General features: G+C 39.4%; 2 protein-coding genes across 2 annotated transcripts; both read right to left on the bottom strand.

The window, feature by feature from the left end:
* Window positions 1-481: 481 nt before the first annotated feature.
* Window positions 482-1,758, bottom strand: LOC104085003 (putative glucan endo-1,3-beta-glucosidase GVI). Its single transcript, XM_009588969.3, has 2 exons — window positions 1,704-1,758; window positions 482-1,431 (listed from the first exon to the last, which is right to left on the bottom strand). The coding sequence occupies exons 1-2, from the start codon at window positions 1,756-1,758 to the stop codon at window positions 482-484; spliced, it is 1,005 nt and encodes a 334-aa protein (XP_009587264.1).
* A 1,058-nt stretch (window positions 1,759-2,816) lies between these two features.
* LOC104085002 (cytokinin hydroxylase-like) lies at window positions 2,817-5,786 on the bottom strand. Its single transcript, XM_009588968.4, has 4 exons — window positions 5,377-5,786; window positions 5,033-5,262; window positions 4,100-4,696; window positions 2,817-3,461 (listed from the first exon to the last, which is right to left on the bottom strand). The coding sequence occupies exons 1-4, from the start codon at window positions 5,684-5,686 to the stop codon at window positions 3,033-3,035; spliced, it is 1,566 nt and encodes a 521-aa protein (XP_009587263.1). The 5' UTR covers window positions 5,687-5,786; the 3' UTR covers window positions 2,817-3,032.
* Window positions 5,787-17,056: the final 11,270 nt, after the last annotated feature.

Genomic DNA, 17,056 nt, shown 5'->3' on the forward strand with positions numbered 1-17,056 from the left:
TGGAGCTACAGTTATGCTTAGGGGTTCAACAGAGCCCTAATATGTCAAATATGCTTTAAATAATTTATTTAGAACTGTTAGATAGTAGTGTATATGTCAAATATACTAGGTATATTTATTAATATACCTATTCTCCAATGTGAGACACTAGTCTATTAATATATACACTACTATCTAACAACAACGCTCTGCATGTCAACTATCACACTAGTAACAAGCACCGATTCAGGAAGAGATGTCAAAAATAAAATAACCATAAAGTAAGGCATTAATAAGAAGCTCTGACACTGATAACTTTTGTTTGAAAAATCATCAAAGTAATAATCATGTTCGTGGCATATTATATCATTTTCCACTACTTTTTAATCGGAACATACAAACTTAAGAAAATAAAGAAAACAAACAAGTACTAGTATTGGAAAATTATCTAATCCCCTTGGAGGTTGGAGCCTATGCTATATATATATACACATCAATTTTTCTAGGGCGTAAGGTTGACATGGTAAACCTCAGTCATATCGGGGTAGAATAAACCAAAATTTTCCTCGACACCAGCGGGCTTTTGGTTCTCATTGAACAGAGCAAAAATGTATGTCTCCACAATTTTGCCAGGCCTCCTAGGAGTTCCTTGTCCAGAAGAAACATGTGCAATCAAATTGTTTGCATAGGTTTGAGCATTGTCTATAGTTGCAAACACATCACCGGCACTCGGCCACCCTGTCTCTGTAACCACAACTTCTGCCGCAGGTTGTCCAACTTTCTCTAATGCAACATACAAAGAGTCTACCATTGCATCAAACAGGTTGTTGTATTGGAATTGACCGTCACTTACAATTGGACCCGTGCCTTTGAGAAGTGCATAGTCTAATTGAACTTGAGCAGGATTTCCAGAATAAGCAAAATAAGGATACACATTAGCCAATAGTGGATATTGTTTTGTAGCTAAAAATTGTGCTATGGGCTGCAGGAATTGAACGGCGCTATCGGAGAACGCTCCGTTCGAAGGAGGAAACGAGGTTCCTAACACTTTTAATGAGACTGTAGTTGAAACAGGTATGTTAAGGTTGTTGGCTTTCAGTGCAGATTCGAGATTTTGCAAAGCTTCTAGTACGAAGTTTGCTAATGGTCCTGGTATGACTTCATTACCTGCTGAAATGTACGTAAATTTGACAGTCGAAGCATGTGGAATTACGTTGTTTTGTACCCAATTTGTTGCAAAAGTTGGATCACTTGCAAGTGATTGCAGGTCTTCATTTCGGGTACCAAGAATTACAGAAATATCAGAACCCTGTAATGCCGTTAAGACATCTTGATTGGGATCGAAAATTCGTATTTTTTGGATGTATCTTGACTTTAAGAGATTGATCACTTGGGCTGGTGGTGGTAGATTATTTCCCAGGAGACCATAATTCACACCAATTCCTTCAACACCTTTTTATCACAAAAAACAAAGTAAAAGATGATCATCAATTCGATTAAACAAATTCTAACAAAACGTTATAAATTAAAGCGCTCATCAAATAACAGAGTAATTAATGAGTTTATGGTACAACATGATATTTTAGCTTTGACTCAAACTTTGTATTTGTATTAAAAAATTATTTAGTATATATAAATAATTTATTCAAAACTCATTAACAAAAAAAATTGTATCCAAATCCTATAAATTGAAAATTCTGGCTCCGTTTACGATGAAAACTTACCAGATCTTATGGTCACACATGCAAAGACAAATAACAAGATGCAAAGCCGCGTCATGATTAATAAATATATAGAGCTCTTTATTAGTTTTGAAGGTCTATGATATTAACGAGCACGAGTGGAAAAAGGTCATATTTATACGTCTGGGGATCCTTGCTAATTACCACAGTTACTAGTAGTACTAAATAATGTACCATCAATGTTGGATCTTTATTTATTTAGTTTGCCTTTTTTGGCATGAGATGGTGGATCTTTATTATTATATTTTTGGCATGAGATGGTGGATCTTTATTTATTTATTTTGCCTAATTTGGCATGAGTATTATTTATAACATTTTAGTGCATGTCATAAAAAAGGATTGACTACAGTTAATTAATTGTAAACCCATCTATTACCAACGGGATCTTCAAAGTTGATCCTGGTAATATCTCTCTATTATATGTCCAGATACAAACTTCATCATTTTATTGCGTTCACAGTTAAAAGGGAGTTAAATTACATGTAGTATCCATATTTAAAACTGAATCTCCTTCTCATATTAAATAAATGGAAAATAAAGAAATTTAGGCTTAGTATTAGTCAACGTCTCCGACCAGAACACACAGCTAGCACAACCATGAAAAAAGAATAATAAACTAATGAATATTGGATGAGCACACGAAGTAATAAAACTGGACTAAACAGAATTTTTGTAAGATTAGACAGGCGAAGACAAAATAACGAAGTGTTCACGATAGTTTAAAGTGATGGGAAAAAACTTGCTAATATTTGGTGTATGTATTAAAAATTTAAAATCAATAATGTATAACACGCACTGTTCTTTTGAAAATTTTCGAGATTTTTACATGGCTGAGCATTTTTTTAAAATTATTTAACAAAATGATATTAATTTAATTTATTCCATAAATAGCAATTTTTTTTTACAATCTTAGCATACTCTAAAGATTATTATTTTGAAACTTTTCGACTAAAATCTGTCATGATGTGATTTGTTCTATTTATTTTCAGCAACGAGAAATCCACGTTACCTTTTGGTTAGATTGTAAAAAAGAATTATTGCTAGCAATTAAAAAAACAAGCAGTGCCGGTAACATCTCAAAATATCTAATTCCTGAAAAAAATGAGAAGAGTGAATACATTACTTTTCTATAAACCTCACTATTTGGGAAATGATCAATACACGAGTTTGACACATACAAAAGAGAAATGTAGTTCACAAGACATCCCTCTTTACAATTTCTCTATAAAAAGACCGAGAGGAAATAGGAGAGGACAAACATATAAAACTGAGAGGTATTTAAAAAAGAACAATTATTTTTATTCTAGAATTCTAAAGAGGTTGGAATATAAGAGGCAATCCTTGTGTGGGCCTAAGAGAAAGCATGATAGAAGGGCAGTGTCTATAGTTAGGTGAAATGGAAAAGGAGAAGTTTGTCAAGATTAAAGACAAGACAACTTTGAACTCCATCATTGTCAAATTCCTACCAATGCACATCCTTCCTCCAAAACCAAAAGGCAAATATCCCATTTTGTGTTTACATCCGCCATGTATCATGTCATCCTTAAACCTTTCTGGTTTGAACTCATTCACGTCTTCGCCCCAAAGTTGTTTGTCGTGATGCATGGATACCAAATCAATCCACATGTTTGTTCCTTTGGGGATGACTACGTTGTCTACTTTAATGTCTTCTCTAGTTTGCCTTTGTACATTTGGTGCCGGTGAGTATAGTCTTAGTACTTCATTCATCACCCATCCCATCTGCATAATATAATTCACGCATTCAAAATTTTTAGTAGCAATTCAAATCATATATAAGCATTAGAAAAAATGAATATCCTGAACTATATTCTCTTTCCCTTTTTTTGTTTTGGTTAGAACGGTGAAGATAAGACAATAAGATGGAGACGAGTAGGCTTGACTATGGACAGAGGCGTACCTAGAGCATTGAATCGGTTCTCGGGAACCCAGTAATTTTTGCATAAATTTTGTATTTATATTAAAAAATTCACTAAATATTTATAAATATCTAACTGTGAACTAAATTTTTATTGCATATTAATTTGAAATTACGGTAAAAACCAATAAGATTTAAATCCGGAATGCACGCTTGTGCCGTGGCCAATGTTGGTACATGTGCTACATGTGGTCTCTTATTTTCTTCCTGATGGTCAAAGTCAGCTATTTGGCTGCAGGGCGTTAACATGTGTAAAGTTTATAGTAGAATTTTTGACGTGGCATCATGTAATATATCTAGACTTAAAAGTTTGCTTTTCTTCTTTTCTTTTCTTTATCTTTTCGTTGTATCAAGAGAACGTTAAACATGTAGACAAATAATAATCAGTTATAGCGACGGTTCACGAGACTAACAAAAACTAGAGAATAACTAATTAGCTTACCTTTCTTAGACAAGCAAGTCTTATGGGATCAATTTCAGCATCACCCATCACTTGTTTGATTTCCTCTCTGAGCTGAGTTTGCCATTCTGGATGAACTGCCAACAGCAACAAAGTCCACGTGAGTGCCAGCGCAGTGGTCTCATGTCCTCCGAAGAAAAACGTTTTACACTCATCCACTAGTTCCCTCGTACTCAATGTCTTCCCGTTCCCTGCCAGCAACAGACTAAGAAGATCGTGCTGTGCAAGATCATCTTTTTTCATCTTTTTTCGATCTTCAATGATCGACATGAGTAGAGAATCGATCTCCATCCCTAGATTATGAGCTTTTAGAGTCTCTTTAGGGCACATAATGAGGTTGCCATATGGTACCCCGACATAACGAGTGGACTTGAAAAGTGTGAATTGCATGCTTCTCAATTTGTTAAAAACTTTTTCTCCATTTTCGTAGTTGATGCCGAAGCTTGTCTTTGCTATTATTTCTCCCGCCGTGTTAATTATTTCCTTCTCGACATTGATTTCTGGGTTCCCGGAGTCGATGAGAGCAGTCCAACGGTCTAGCATGTTTTTTGCGGATTCCGCCATTAAGCTTGCCATGCCCTGGAACCAAGTGTAATTAGAACAACAGGTTACTGCTTATGATAACTCTAATTTGGTAACTTAAAGAATAAAATATATGATAGATTAAAATATATATACTGAGTGGAAATTTTTTTAAATTGTTTATATACTAGTGTATCAATAGCTTGCTAATACGTTGTAGGGACACAACAATCTAACTTTCACTATTTCCCGAATTATGGATAAGTCCCATCGCATGCATTCACCAATTTGAGTTTTAAAATCATTTTACTTTATGTGGAGCCAGATATGAAAACTGATTTCTAATAGTATATGAATGTGCTTGAAGAAAGATATATATATATATATATATACCTTGACGTTGGCTTGGGTAAAAGCGGGAGTGATAAGATGCCTGTGTCTCACCCATTCATCTCCTTCCACCATAACCAACCCTTTACCAAACATGGCCTTTCTGTCCCTCTTAAACACTGTTGGCTTCCCCCAACTTTTGCCCATTACTCCCGCAGACATCTTCTTTATGAATTCAGGGTCTGCTATGTAAACAAATGGTTCTGTTCCCAGCCAGTATATAAATACTTTTCCTGCATATATATATATATATATATATATAAAGAATGCTTCAATGAACAAGAAAATAGTACTATATACCTATTGTACGTAGTCTTAAGTGAATATCAATAGGCTGCTGAATATACCATGTAATTTCTGCCACTTAGCGAAGTATGGAAATGCCAATGAATGGATATCATGGCTAATTTTTAAGGCAGAAAGAGAAGGTGACGAAGTAGCAGAAGAAGCTGTGTTCATCAGCTCCTTCTTCATTTCGTTAATATTTCCAAGAGGGAAACTTGGTGCTGGTCCCTCAAATCCATTTTCCTTAAGCTTCTGATATTTCAGTTTGGGCAGCACCAACCAAGAATATAATACTTTACATAATACAAAGAAAATAAGAATGACAACCATGCCTAGCAGGATAGCAACTTGAGAAAACTGTTTAAACTCCATTCACTCGATCGATCACTTTCTCTCTGTATATAGAATGAAGGAGATTTGTTCAAGTATATATATATGGTGGGTTATAGTTTCTAAAATAATGAAAAATACAGCGATTGTGTTGATGGGCTAATTAAGGAGAGAAAGGATGGGTATTTATAGAAGGAGAAGTTTGTAGTCAAAGGTTGACAATTGACTATGAGACAATTTAACCGGCCTAGACTACACGGAGTGGTGAGTATTTCTTTTAATAAAATGGTAGTTTTTGATATTACTTTATTATTTTATTGCATGTTTGTGTTCCATGTTACTCTTTGATAATTCCTTCTCCTCTTGATTTTTCAAACTTGGAATTAAATTGGTCGTCAAATTTTAATTTGCGGCTCAAAGCCGAATACACATTTTTTATTGATAACGCCGGCCTAGTCTATTCAGATCCCACGCGGCATACTTTAGAGTATGTTTGGATCAGATGATTATAAATAGCTCATAAACTTAAGTGCTGAAAAATATTTTTAAGTGTTGAAATTGATTTTTAAAATAAATATTTATATATTTGGATAGACGTGCTGAAACCGATAATAAGCAGTTGATATGTTTGGTAGAAAAGTGTTGATGAGTTGTTCTTTTGTTAAAAAAACTAAAATACCCTTAAAGTTTTTACAAAACATTATGAAATAAAAAGTTTCTTTGTAGAGTAAATGATAAAAAAATGAATATGGAATGAAGAGAAAATTAAAAAAATTATTTTGGAAAAAATATTTTGTAAATTAAAAAATATTATTAAGGATAAACTAGTAAAAGTCTTGGTCAAACTAAAAATATTTATAAGCTGAAAAGTCATAAGTTAGGGGAGACCAACTTATGGCTTATGGTTGATTTTAACTTATAAGCACTTAGCTTATAAGCACTTTGGATATTTACCAAACAAGTAGAACAGCCAAAACGTGCTTATAAGCCAGTTTGACCAGCTTATAAGTTTAACCAAACACCCTCTTATTTTGAAAGTTGGTACTCGATAAATCGATATATATTACCCACACCATACCAGATATTTTAATAAATGTAAGACATGTTTTCTACTTGTTATGGTTAATGAATATGTCGTCTCATTTTAATTTTTTCACTTGATTTTTCTTTTTGTGTGGATGATTAGCTTTGTTATAATCCATAATAAGTAAAAACAATCTTATTTTACGCTGCAAATTAAATTGGGTTCTTCGTCGGTAAAAACTAACCCGCATCGAGTGTTCACACCAAGCCAATAAAAAAATGACACTTGTTATTTAATCTAACTACAATTATTAGTGCTTAATCATAGTTAACTTTTATTTTTTTTTTGTACATAATCTTAAATAATAAATTAATATACATAGTAATCTAGTCAGCTATTCCGCTACGCTCCTAATGTTAAGTAAATCTGAAAAAAAATATATTACCGTGAGAGAGCAAATATGAAATCTGAAACCGTGAGGCACAATTTTCCTTCTTTCTTAGTTCCATCCTGACCTAACAGTGTAAAATAGTATTTTATGTATAATACTGATTAGTCAATATTGGCAAGATTGTTTTCAAAGATGAAAAATTTTCAAGTTATGGTTTTTACAGTTTTTTGTTTATTCGTATAATATGTATGGAAGAAGAAGACAAGATTCTTCCTAAATATTTGACAAACAAATAAGATTAAAACATAGAAAAAGTTAGGGAGGACTATGAATTTCTACACAATTATCACTAAACATAAGTTTCAAGTCACAAGATGAAGCAAGAATGCAGAGGATGATTGCGAGGAAATAAAAGAAAGAGGATGACGGTTACCCTAAGAGTTTATAACATTAGTTATTATGATTCTACTCGCTTTTTTTAATTTCTTGATTATTCAAAATAAAAATCCTAAAAGAACTTAGTTTATCTCGTGTGGATAATTTAATTAGATTTGGTGTATGCGGGTAAGTTTTTACCGTTCTTCGTCCCAGTGAATGGGATCTTTTTCCGAACCCCAAATTAAAGAATATGGAGCTGGATAAGTAAATTCACTATTTTAATGCATTGTATACTTTTTCATGGGTAAAAAAGGAACGTGTTATATCTGTAATAATCAAAGGCCATGCTTAGCCTTTTTTAAATTCTCGCAATAATTTTCTCATCACTTTTTGTTGTTAACTTTAATTATGCATGTCAAATTATCCGTCACATTCAAAATGTGAAGAGGATGTGCTTCTTTATTAAGTCGAATTTCATAGTAAATAATTTGTGACTATTAATACATGTAATATGCCAATATTTTGTAGTTTTGTCCGCCAATTAAGGTGAAATATTGGTGTTTACCATTAAAACGAATAATTATTAAATTTATACGCGATTTTAAGGATATGTGGATTGATTCAGCACAAGTAATCAATAATGTTAGATAAACGAATCAAAGATAAAACAAATAACCAAACCAGTTGAGACGTCATCCGAGCTCGGATTTAAGCTTAACAGTAGTTTTGCCCTCGACTGGACCCTCGATTCGAAGCCAAATGTATATGGAGAACTATGATTAAAATGAGAAACTTTCAATAGCTAAAAAAATAGAGAAATAAATTTTATATTCCCTTGATATGCGTGTTACAATGTATTTATTGAATAAAAACTTTTCCTTTATACAGTAGGTTTTTTTTTACCCCTAATACAATTCTGAAAAAGGTAAAACTCCTCCTTGTACATCAATCACTAATACGCTACCGACATCGGGCGAGATCTGCGCCGTGATATCCAGTTAGGTGCAGATATCACGACCCTCTGTTAGTCATGTACAACCATTTGTAGTGATTTCCGAGGACTTGGAGCTCGTTCCGGGTTCGGGGGTGTTGTCTTCTCGGGCACGGTGGCGAGCACCCTATCCCAGCCTCGATTAAAAGAGTTCTCAGACTCGATCTCTATCTCATGCATTCATACTTCTTACATCGTTTGACTCACCGAGAGCTCGGGGTGTGTGCTGACCTCGAATTCACCTGTATACAGATAGTCCCCTCGTTTCTTAGAGAGTAGGTTCGCCGAAACAATGGGAAACGATAGATGAACCCCAGTTTCTTCCTTCGTACGTTATAACCGAGACAACGAATAAGCCGAAATGTCCCATCAATCGTGTCGTTCTGACTTCGGACACGTGTCAATCACCGACTGGTTGCCTCTGAAAGTGAAACGTCACGTATTGATTATATTTTCTCCTATAAAAGATTCGACCTTTTGTACTTTTTCCCCCTAGCTTTTATCTTCGAATTCTCTAGCGGCTATCAACTCTTTCAAATCTTCATCTCTTTACTTTTGGTCTTCAAATCTTTATAATTGTTCTTAACTTTCTACTCAGATCTCCATCCTACCTTCAAACCTTCATACCTTTCCTTCAAACCTTCATATTTTCCAGATCACGATGGCTAGGACTTCCAAGTTAGTTCCTCAGCAGGCTGCCTCTTCATCTTCCCAACCGGCCGCAGGTACCGAGGCGGCCGTTCCCGAGGTGGTTTCTCTCGAGGCAGCTGCTCCGCATGTAGTTTCTCCCGAAATGACTACTACCGAAGCGGCCCCAGAGCCCCACATGAAAAGCTTTATTCCCGAGGTTTGTTCAATCACAGATGACTTCAAATTGGAGAAGGCCTCATCCAAACAAGATCGGGGTGAAGGAGCATGGGAATACATATGCTCCATTACTGAAGATATCCTTCCCATAGTCCGAGAAGACTATAAATGGGAAGATAAAGATGTGATTGTCCCCAGGCCCAAGGATAACATTACTACCCAAGTGGAGGGGTATTCAAGTGTTTACACTTACCCCTTAATGCTGGGACTGGTAGACCCGGTAATCCTGGATTTTTATAAGAGGTACGAGGTGTGCTATAGGCAAACCCACCCATCCCTTTAGAGGATCGTGATTCACCTCCGTCATTTCGTGAACAACACCGAGTCTCTTCGGTTTACCCTCAACTATCTCCTTCGTCTATACAGTCCCCAAACTTTTCGAGAAGGACTAATCAAGCTTGCCCGCCGAGCCAGAAAGGCTCCTTGTTTTACTATCGAAAAAGATCGAGACCGAGGTTGGCATGTGCATTTTGTTCAGGTAAAACTTGAAGACCTGATTCCTCTTGAGTTCCTTCCATTCCCCGAGAAATGGAATGCATCTCATAAGTGTAGCCTTTCCTTAAGTGTCAATTTTCCTTTAACTCATTTCTCATCATCAGTGTATGTGGTCGTACAGCTGTTGCCCAGGTTCCCAATGTGGTCCCCTGGCACAAGGAGTGGATCGAAGGCATCTGTAAGCAGATTTTATACTTCGAGTGCGCGTGGCACAAACTTTCAAAGGGCAGATGGGAGGCCCATTCTCATGGTAAGGCTTTCCCCTGAATATTTATTACTATGTCTCAAACTCACATGACGCAGACCTTTTCTATTTCCTTTGTAGGTTTTCCTAAGACCACCGAACTTAGGCTGCTGGAAGGGGACAAGGATGCGTCCTTATCCATTGATCCTTCCATTACGGGACAGCCCAAGGCTACCGCTGGGGAGGATAAGAAAAGGAAAAGAAAGTCCTCGGGCTCCCCGGGTCCCGAGGTGAAGCCAAAAAAAAGGATGACTTCCCTGGATCGTAAGCCCCGGGTGCCAGACTCTGGCTCACTTCGCCGGCTTAAGGATGAGTCTGAAGACGATGACATCTTTGTCACTCACGGACCGACCCTTGCTGGGGAGCAGGCGGCAACCGAGGAAAAGAACCATGAGGCCGATCTCCTTCCGACTCGAGAGGACGAGATGGAGATAGGGGTTGAGACCACCCGAGAAGTCGCTTCCGTTTCGAAAGAGGCAACCAGTGTGATAGACTTCATCAACACGCCCTCCTACACTGAGTCTATGCTTGAAGAGGCCCAAACAGGAAAGGAAATGTCGAGTGAAGGAGTTCACGGCATAGACACCCTTCTTCACTCCTTATTCGATGGTGTTGACATTTCCACTTTGGAAGACTTTTTCGGGCTAGGCGACTTAGAGATCCCGAAGAAGGATGCACCTTCGAGGGTTGGCGGGCCGGGTTCTAGCCCAAAACTTGTGAAACAGTTTTTCGCTCTGAGTGTGGACCCCATCCGTAAGAGAATTGTTATTCCTACTATCCTGGAGGATGCTCAGGTTCTATCCGCTCCCGTAGGCACAACCAGCTATCTCCGATGCCTGGTGACCGACGAGGACCAGGCAAAGATGAACGAGGTGGGCACGTCGAGTCTCTTCAATGAGGTGCATCAGGCGCTGAACCGGGTAAGGCATCAACACTCCCTCGGGAATTCTACTTAGGTTTCAATATCGCTTACTATTTTTGTTGTTGTGCATGCCTCGGTGTTTCACCATAAGAGCTTCCTCTGGTACCGCTTTGAAATCACCCAACTCGAGTTCAATCTCAAGAAGCAGGTTCGGAAAAAGGTTATGTACAGGCTTCTCAGTAAGCAACAGGACGGGACCGTCAAGGAACTTCAGGCCGAGTTGGACAGGTCTTAGAAGGAAGCATCGACCCTGAAGCGGGAACATGCTGACCTGGTTGAAAAGGTAAAGGTCTTTGAAGCTAAAAACGAGGAGTAAGTCGTGGTGACTAACAAAAAAACCTTGCAGGTCCAACATTAGATCGACTAACTCTGAGTCGAGATGAACGAGGTCCAGGCCATGGATGACAGGTGGAAAAGCAAAATGGACCTGCTGGCCTCGGGGAACGAAACCGCTAAGGCAAAGCTGGCATCGGTTGAGAACCAACTCTGGGTGGTGAAAGACAAAGCTGACAAGTGGTCTTAACTGAATGACGATCTCCGAGTACTGCTGAGCTCGACCGTCGTAGAATGGGACGCCCTCGGTAGAGAATATGAGCCTGTAAAGTCCAAATTGGACACAACCTCCGCCGATACCGAAGAGATGATGACCTAATACAAGGCCGATATGGAGGCAACCTACACCCGCCTGAAGGCAAAGGCCGAATATATAAAGTAGTTGTCCCAAAGAGAGACCCTCAAAGAGATCCATGCCCGAGACGAAGAAGCTTTATGAGCCCGAAGAAGCCGAAGACTCTGAGGGTTCCGGGGGATCCAAAGGCTCCGACAGTTCTGGTGATAAGTCGGGCCCCGATGATGATCGGGCGTAGATACCTTAGTACTTTTTGGGTTTTTTCTCATGTATACACATATATATTTTTGTTTATTTTGAGGCCATTTTTTGGGGCCTTTGTAAGTATCTTCCAGAATATATATAAAATTTTCCCATTTTGGCAATTTCGAGTCTTTACGTTTTTAGCATCTTTTCATAATTTCTATTCTTGTAATGTTTCTAATGCCTTAGAGTAGAATCAAATGTAGTTATAGGGCATTCATTTTTTCGAGGTCCGACCAGAGCCTAACTTCGATGAAACTTTGTTTGCTCGAGACTTTGAAAACTCGGTGTGCCCGGAAGTTTTTACAAGATGCTTAAGTGATTTTAGATGATGCATTACCGAGGGTAATTTTTAGCATGTTTCAAATTTTTATAAAGGCCTTATTTTCTTATTACGAGCTTCAGACGTCTCCGGGCTATTTTAGGGTGGCCGTAGCCTTTTGTATTTAGGCACCGCCTAATAAGTTTGGTGCCTCCGGGATTTAGTAGCCCAAGTTGTCCGAACCTTTTTCGGACGAAAGTCCCCTAGTAGGGGTAGCCCTTGGGCTCGATAGTTCGCGAATAGGGGTAGTCCTTGGGCTTGATAGTCCTTGAATAGGGGTAGCCCATGGGCTCTTAGGATCCGGAATTTAAAAGGCAAGAAAATGTGTAATAGAAAGGTGGAACTTTCTTTCATTTCTGTGTGTAAAGTACATGATCGAAAATGCGTAAAAGCTTGTAGCATGGCTAAAGTGGACTATGTGGGTACGGTTCACACGACCGTTTGGCCCTTACAATGAATCCTAACCACCAAGCCTTAGCTTCTATCATACAAGGCTTTTTTCTTTCCATGCTATATTTTCCCTTGCTAAAAACCTTAATCCGAAGGTAATGGCCCCAATATTCGAGGTCGAGCTTGAGAGGGCTCGGATACTGTTGATGCGAAATGAACGCCTATTGCCTCTAGTTTGAGACCGTCCTTTGAATATAAGTTAGCATATTTTACTGTTGCCTCATTAAAATCCTTGCTGAAAAAACCATTTCGGGACAAAAAACGGTTCAAGGGAAAAAAAAGAGTACAATGCGTGTTTTCAGACCTAACATCCGTATCCATCCTTGGTCGTTTACCTGCAAAGGTAAGTCCGATTCATAACATGTTTAAAGTGTAATTAAGTTTGTACCTTAGTAGTAGTACCGCTTTAAGTGTGCCATATTCCAGTTGTTCGGTAGTTGCACACCATTTCCTACTTCAAGTTTGTACGAGCCATTGTCGGTAATTTCGATGATTCAATATGGTCCTTACTAATTTGGTCCTAGCTTCCCTTCATTCAGGTTCTGGGTGTGCAATATTATCTTTCTCAACACCAAGTCCCCGATATTAAATTGTTAGAAGTTGGATCTTCGGTTGTAGTATCTTTCTATTCGTTGATTCTGGGCAGCCAACAGCACTAAGGCGGCCTCCCGCCTTTCATACAATAGCTCTAGTCTCATGATTATGGCCTCGCCAATTGACCCTTCTATCGCATATTAGAGCTTGAGTCCTCGTTCTCCCACTTCGATTGGTATTAAGGCTTCGGCCCCATAGAGCAATGAAAATGGGGTGGCCCCAGCACCAAACTTCGAGGTCGTACGGTATGCCCACAGGACTTCAAGCAGGATTTCCTTCCATTTCCCTTTGGCATCGGTCAACCTCCTTTTCAAGTTTTGAAGTATGGTTTTATTTGTCGATTCCGCATGTCCGTTCCCACTCGGGTGGTTGAGTGTTGATACTATCTTCTTAATATTGTGATCTTTAAAGAATTTATTTACCTTACTGCCGATGATCTGTCTACCATTATCGCACACGATCTCGGCCGGTATCCCGAATCGACATATTATATGGTCCCAGATGAAGTCAATGACTTCTTTTTCTCGGACTTTCTCGAACCCTTAAGTTTTGGCCCATTTGGAAAAATAATCAGTCATGAATAGTATGAATTGAGTCTTACCAGGTGCCCACGACAGAAGACCGACGATGTCCATTCCCCATTTCATAAATGGCCACAGGGACAAGACCGAGTGGAGTAACTCTCCCGGTTGATGGATCATCGGTGCGTGTCTCTGGCAATCATCGCATTTTCGTACGAAGTCCTTCTCATCCTTCTCCATTTTGGTCCTATAATAGCCGGCCCTGATTAATTTTCAAATCAAAGATTCCGCCCCCGAATGGTTCCCGCAAGTGCCTTCGTGACCTTTTCTCAAGGCGTATTCTGTATCTCTCGGCCCCAAGCACCTGGCTAGTGGACCGTCGAACATTCTCCTTAACAATGTCCCTTCGACCAAGCTAAATTTGGCAGCCTTGGTACGCAGAGCTCTCGATTTTTTGGGATCCGAGGGCAATTTTCTAGTCTTCAAGTAATCTATATACTTGTTCCTCTAATCCCAAGTTAAACTCGTGGAATTTACTTCGGCGTGGCCTTCTCCTATCACCAATTTCATGATTTGTACTACTGTCCCTGAGTTGAACTCATCGACATCGACCGACGACCCCAAGTAACCAGAGTATTGGCCTCACTATTCTGATCTCGAGGAACGTGTTGCAGGGTCCATTCCCTGAATTAATGCAGTGTTGCCTGTAATTTTTCTAAGTACCTTCGCATCTGTTCCTATTTTACTTTGAACATTCCATTGACATGATTTACCACTTAGAGGGAGCCGCACTTAGTTTCGATCACCTCGGCCCCAAGGCTTTTAGCCAATTCGAGACCTGCCATCATGGCCTCATAGTCGGCCTCATTGTTAGTCAATTTCACAGTTCTAATAGATTGCCTAATTACACTCCCTGTAGGTGGTTTCAACACGATACCGAGTCCGGACCCCTTTGCATTCGAGGCACCATCCGTAAAAAGGGTCTAGATTTCCGAGGCAGTCCTCGAGGTTAACAATAATTTTTTTTCAGCTTTGGGTATTAAGGCGGGTGTATAGTCAGCCACGAAGTCTGCCAAAATTTGAGATTTGATGGCGGTTCGGGGTCGATACTCAATATTGTACCCGCTAATTTCGACGCCCCATTTGTCCAACCGGTCCGGGAGCTCGGGTTTGTGTATGATGTTCCTCGGTAGGTAAGATATTACAACACATATAGGGTGATATTGAAAGTACGGTTTTAATTTTTGGGAGGCGCTTAGTAGAGCGAGCGCCAATTTTTCCAGGTGAGGGTACCTTGTTTCGTCCTCGCCTAGAGTTCTACTAATATAGTAAATAGGAAATTTCGTACCTTCCTCTTCTCGGACTAAGACTCCACCTATCTCCACCTCAGATACCTAGAAGTAAAGGTACAACTGCTCATCCGCCTTCGGAGTGTGGAGCAAGGGCGGACTCAAAAAGTACAGTTTGAGTTCTTCTAAAGCTTGTTGGCATTCACGGGTCTAGAAAAATTTATTCCTCTTATTCAATAGTGAGAAGAACCGATGGCTTTTGTCCGAGGACCTTGATATGAACCGGCCCAGGGTGGCTATATGCCTGGTTAGCCTTTGAACGACCTTGACGTTATCCACCACGGTGATGTCTTTTATGGCTTTAATTTTGTCAGGATTGATCTGGATTGGATACCATGAACACGAGGAATTTTCCGGATCCGACCTTGAATGCACACTTTTCGAGGTTCAGATTCATATGTATTTATTTAATATGTCAAATGTTTCCTGAAAATATTTCAAATGGTCCTCTACTCGTAGGGACTAGACTAACATATTATCAATATAAACTTCCATTGATTTTCCTATCTATTCTTCAAACATTCGGTTTACTAGGTGTTAATAGGTGGCACTGGCGCTCTTTAATCCAAATGGCATTACGTTATAACAATAGGTGCCGAATTTAGTGATAAATGAAGTCTTTTCTTGATCGCCCGGGTCCATCCGAATCTGGTTGTACCCAGAATAGGCATCGAGAAAACTGAGTATCTCGTGTCCGGCCGTCGCGTCGATCATCCAATCGATGTTAGGCAAACAAAAAGAATCCTTAGGGCATTCCTTGTTCAGATCTTTATAATCCACACATATTCTTAGCTTATTTCCATTTTTAGGTACTACCACTATGTTAGCTAACCAGTCCAAGTATTTAACCTCCTAAATGAACCCAATTTTAAGGAGTTTAGATACCCCGTCCTTGATGAATGTATGATTGACTTCGGATTGAGGTCTCCTCTTCTGTTTAACCTGGTGGAACTTCAGATCCAAACTCAACTTATAAATGGTTACCTCCGGTGGGATCCCTGTCATGTCAAGATGGGACCAAGCGAAACAATCTATGTTAGCTATAAGAAATTTAATGAGTTTTTTCTTGAGCTCGGGATTTAACCTCGTGCCAGGGGTACCTTCCAATCGGGTAAGTGTTTGATCAATATGACTTGCTCGAGCTCCTCGACCGTCGACTTGGTGGCATCGGAATTATCAGGAGCTATGAACGACCTAGGAACTTCGTAATCATCCTCCTCGTTCTTCTGATTCAGTCGGGACCGATATCGGTGATTGCTATTTAATTTCTTCTTTTCTGGTTGGCTCCGTGTTCTTCGATGTCGAGATCACGGGTACCGGTATCACCTCATCGACTACGAATATTTCTTTTGCGGTCGGCTGCTCTTTGTTGAACATCTTGACTCCTCCCGGTGTAGGGAACTTTAGTGCATGGTGTAAGGTTGAGGGTATCGCCCTCATGTTATGAACCCATGGCCTCCCGAATAGGGCGTTGTACTTCATGTCCCCTTCGATCACGTAGAATTTTATGTCTTGGGTAATCCTGGCGGTGTTCACTGGTAGGGTTATTTCTCCTTTAGTAGTTTTGCATGCCATGTTAAATCCGTTCAACACCCGGACCGCCGGCACTATTTGGTCTTGTAACCCCAACTGCTCTACCACCCTCGATCTGATGATATTGGTCGAACTGCCTGGATCAACCAACATACGTTTAACACGAGATTTGTTGATAAGTATAGATATCACTAGAGCATCATTATAAGGTTGTACGATACCCTCGGCATCCTCATCTCTGAACGAAATGGTTCCCTCCGGGACATAGTCTCGGGTGCATTTTTCCCTCGTGATGGATACTTTAGTGTGCTTTATGATTGGCCCCTTGGAGACATCGACCCCTCCAATGATCATGTTGATGACGTGCTGAGGTTCTTCTTGTTCGGTCTGTTTGTTAGAGTCCCTGTTCCTAAAGCGGTTTTTGGCTCGATCACTCAAATATTCTCGGAGGTGGTCGTTA

Source organism: Nicotiana tomentosiformis, chromosome 3 (assembly GCF_000390325.3).
Source record: "Nicotiana tomentosiformis chromosome 3, ASM39032v3, whole genome shotgun sequence".
Lineage (NCBI taxonomy): Eukaryota > Viridiplantae > Streptophyta > Magnoliopsida > Solanales > Solanaceae > Nicotiana > Nicotiana tomentosiformis.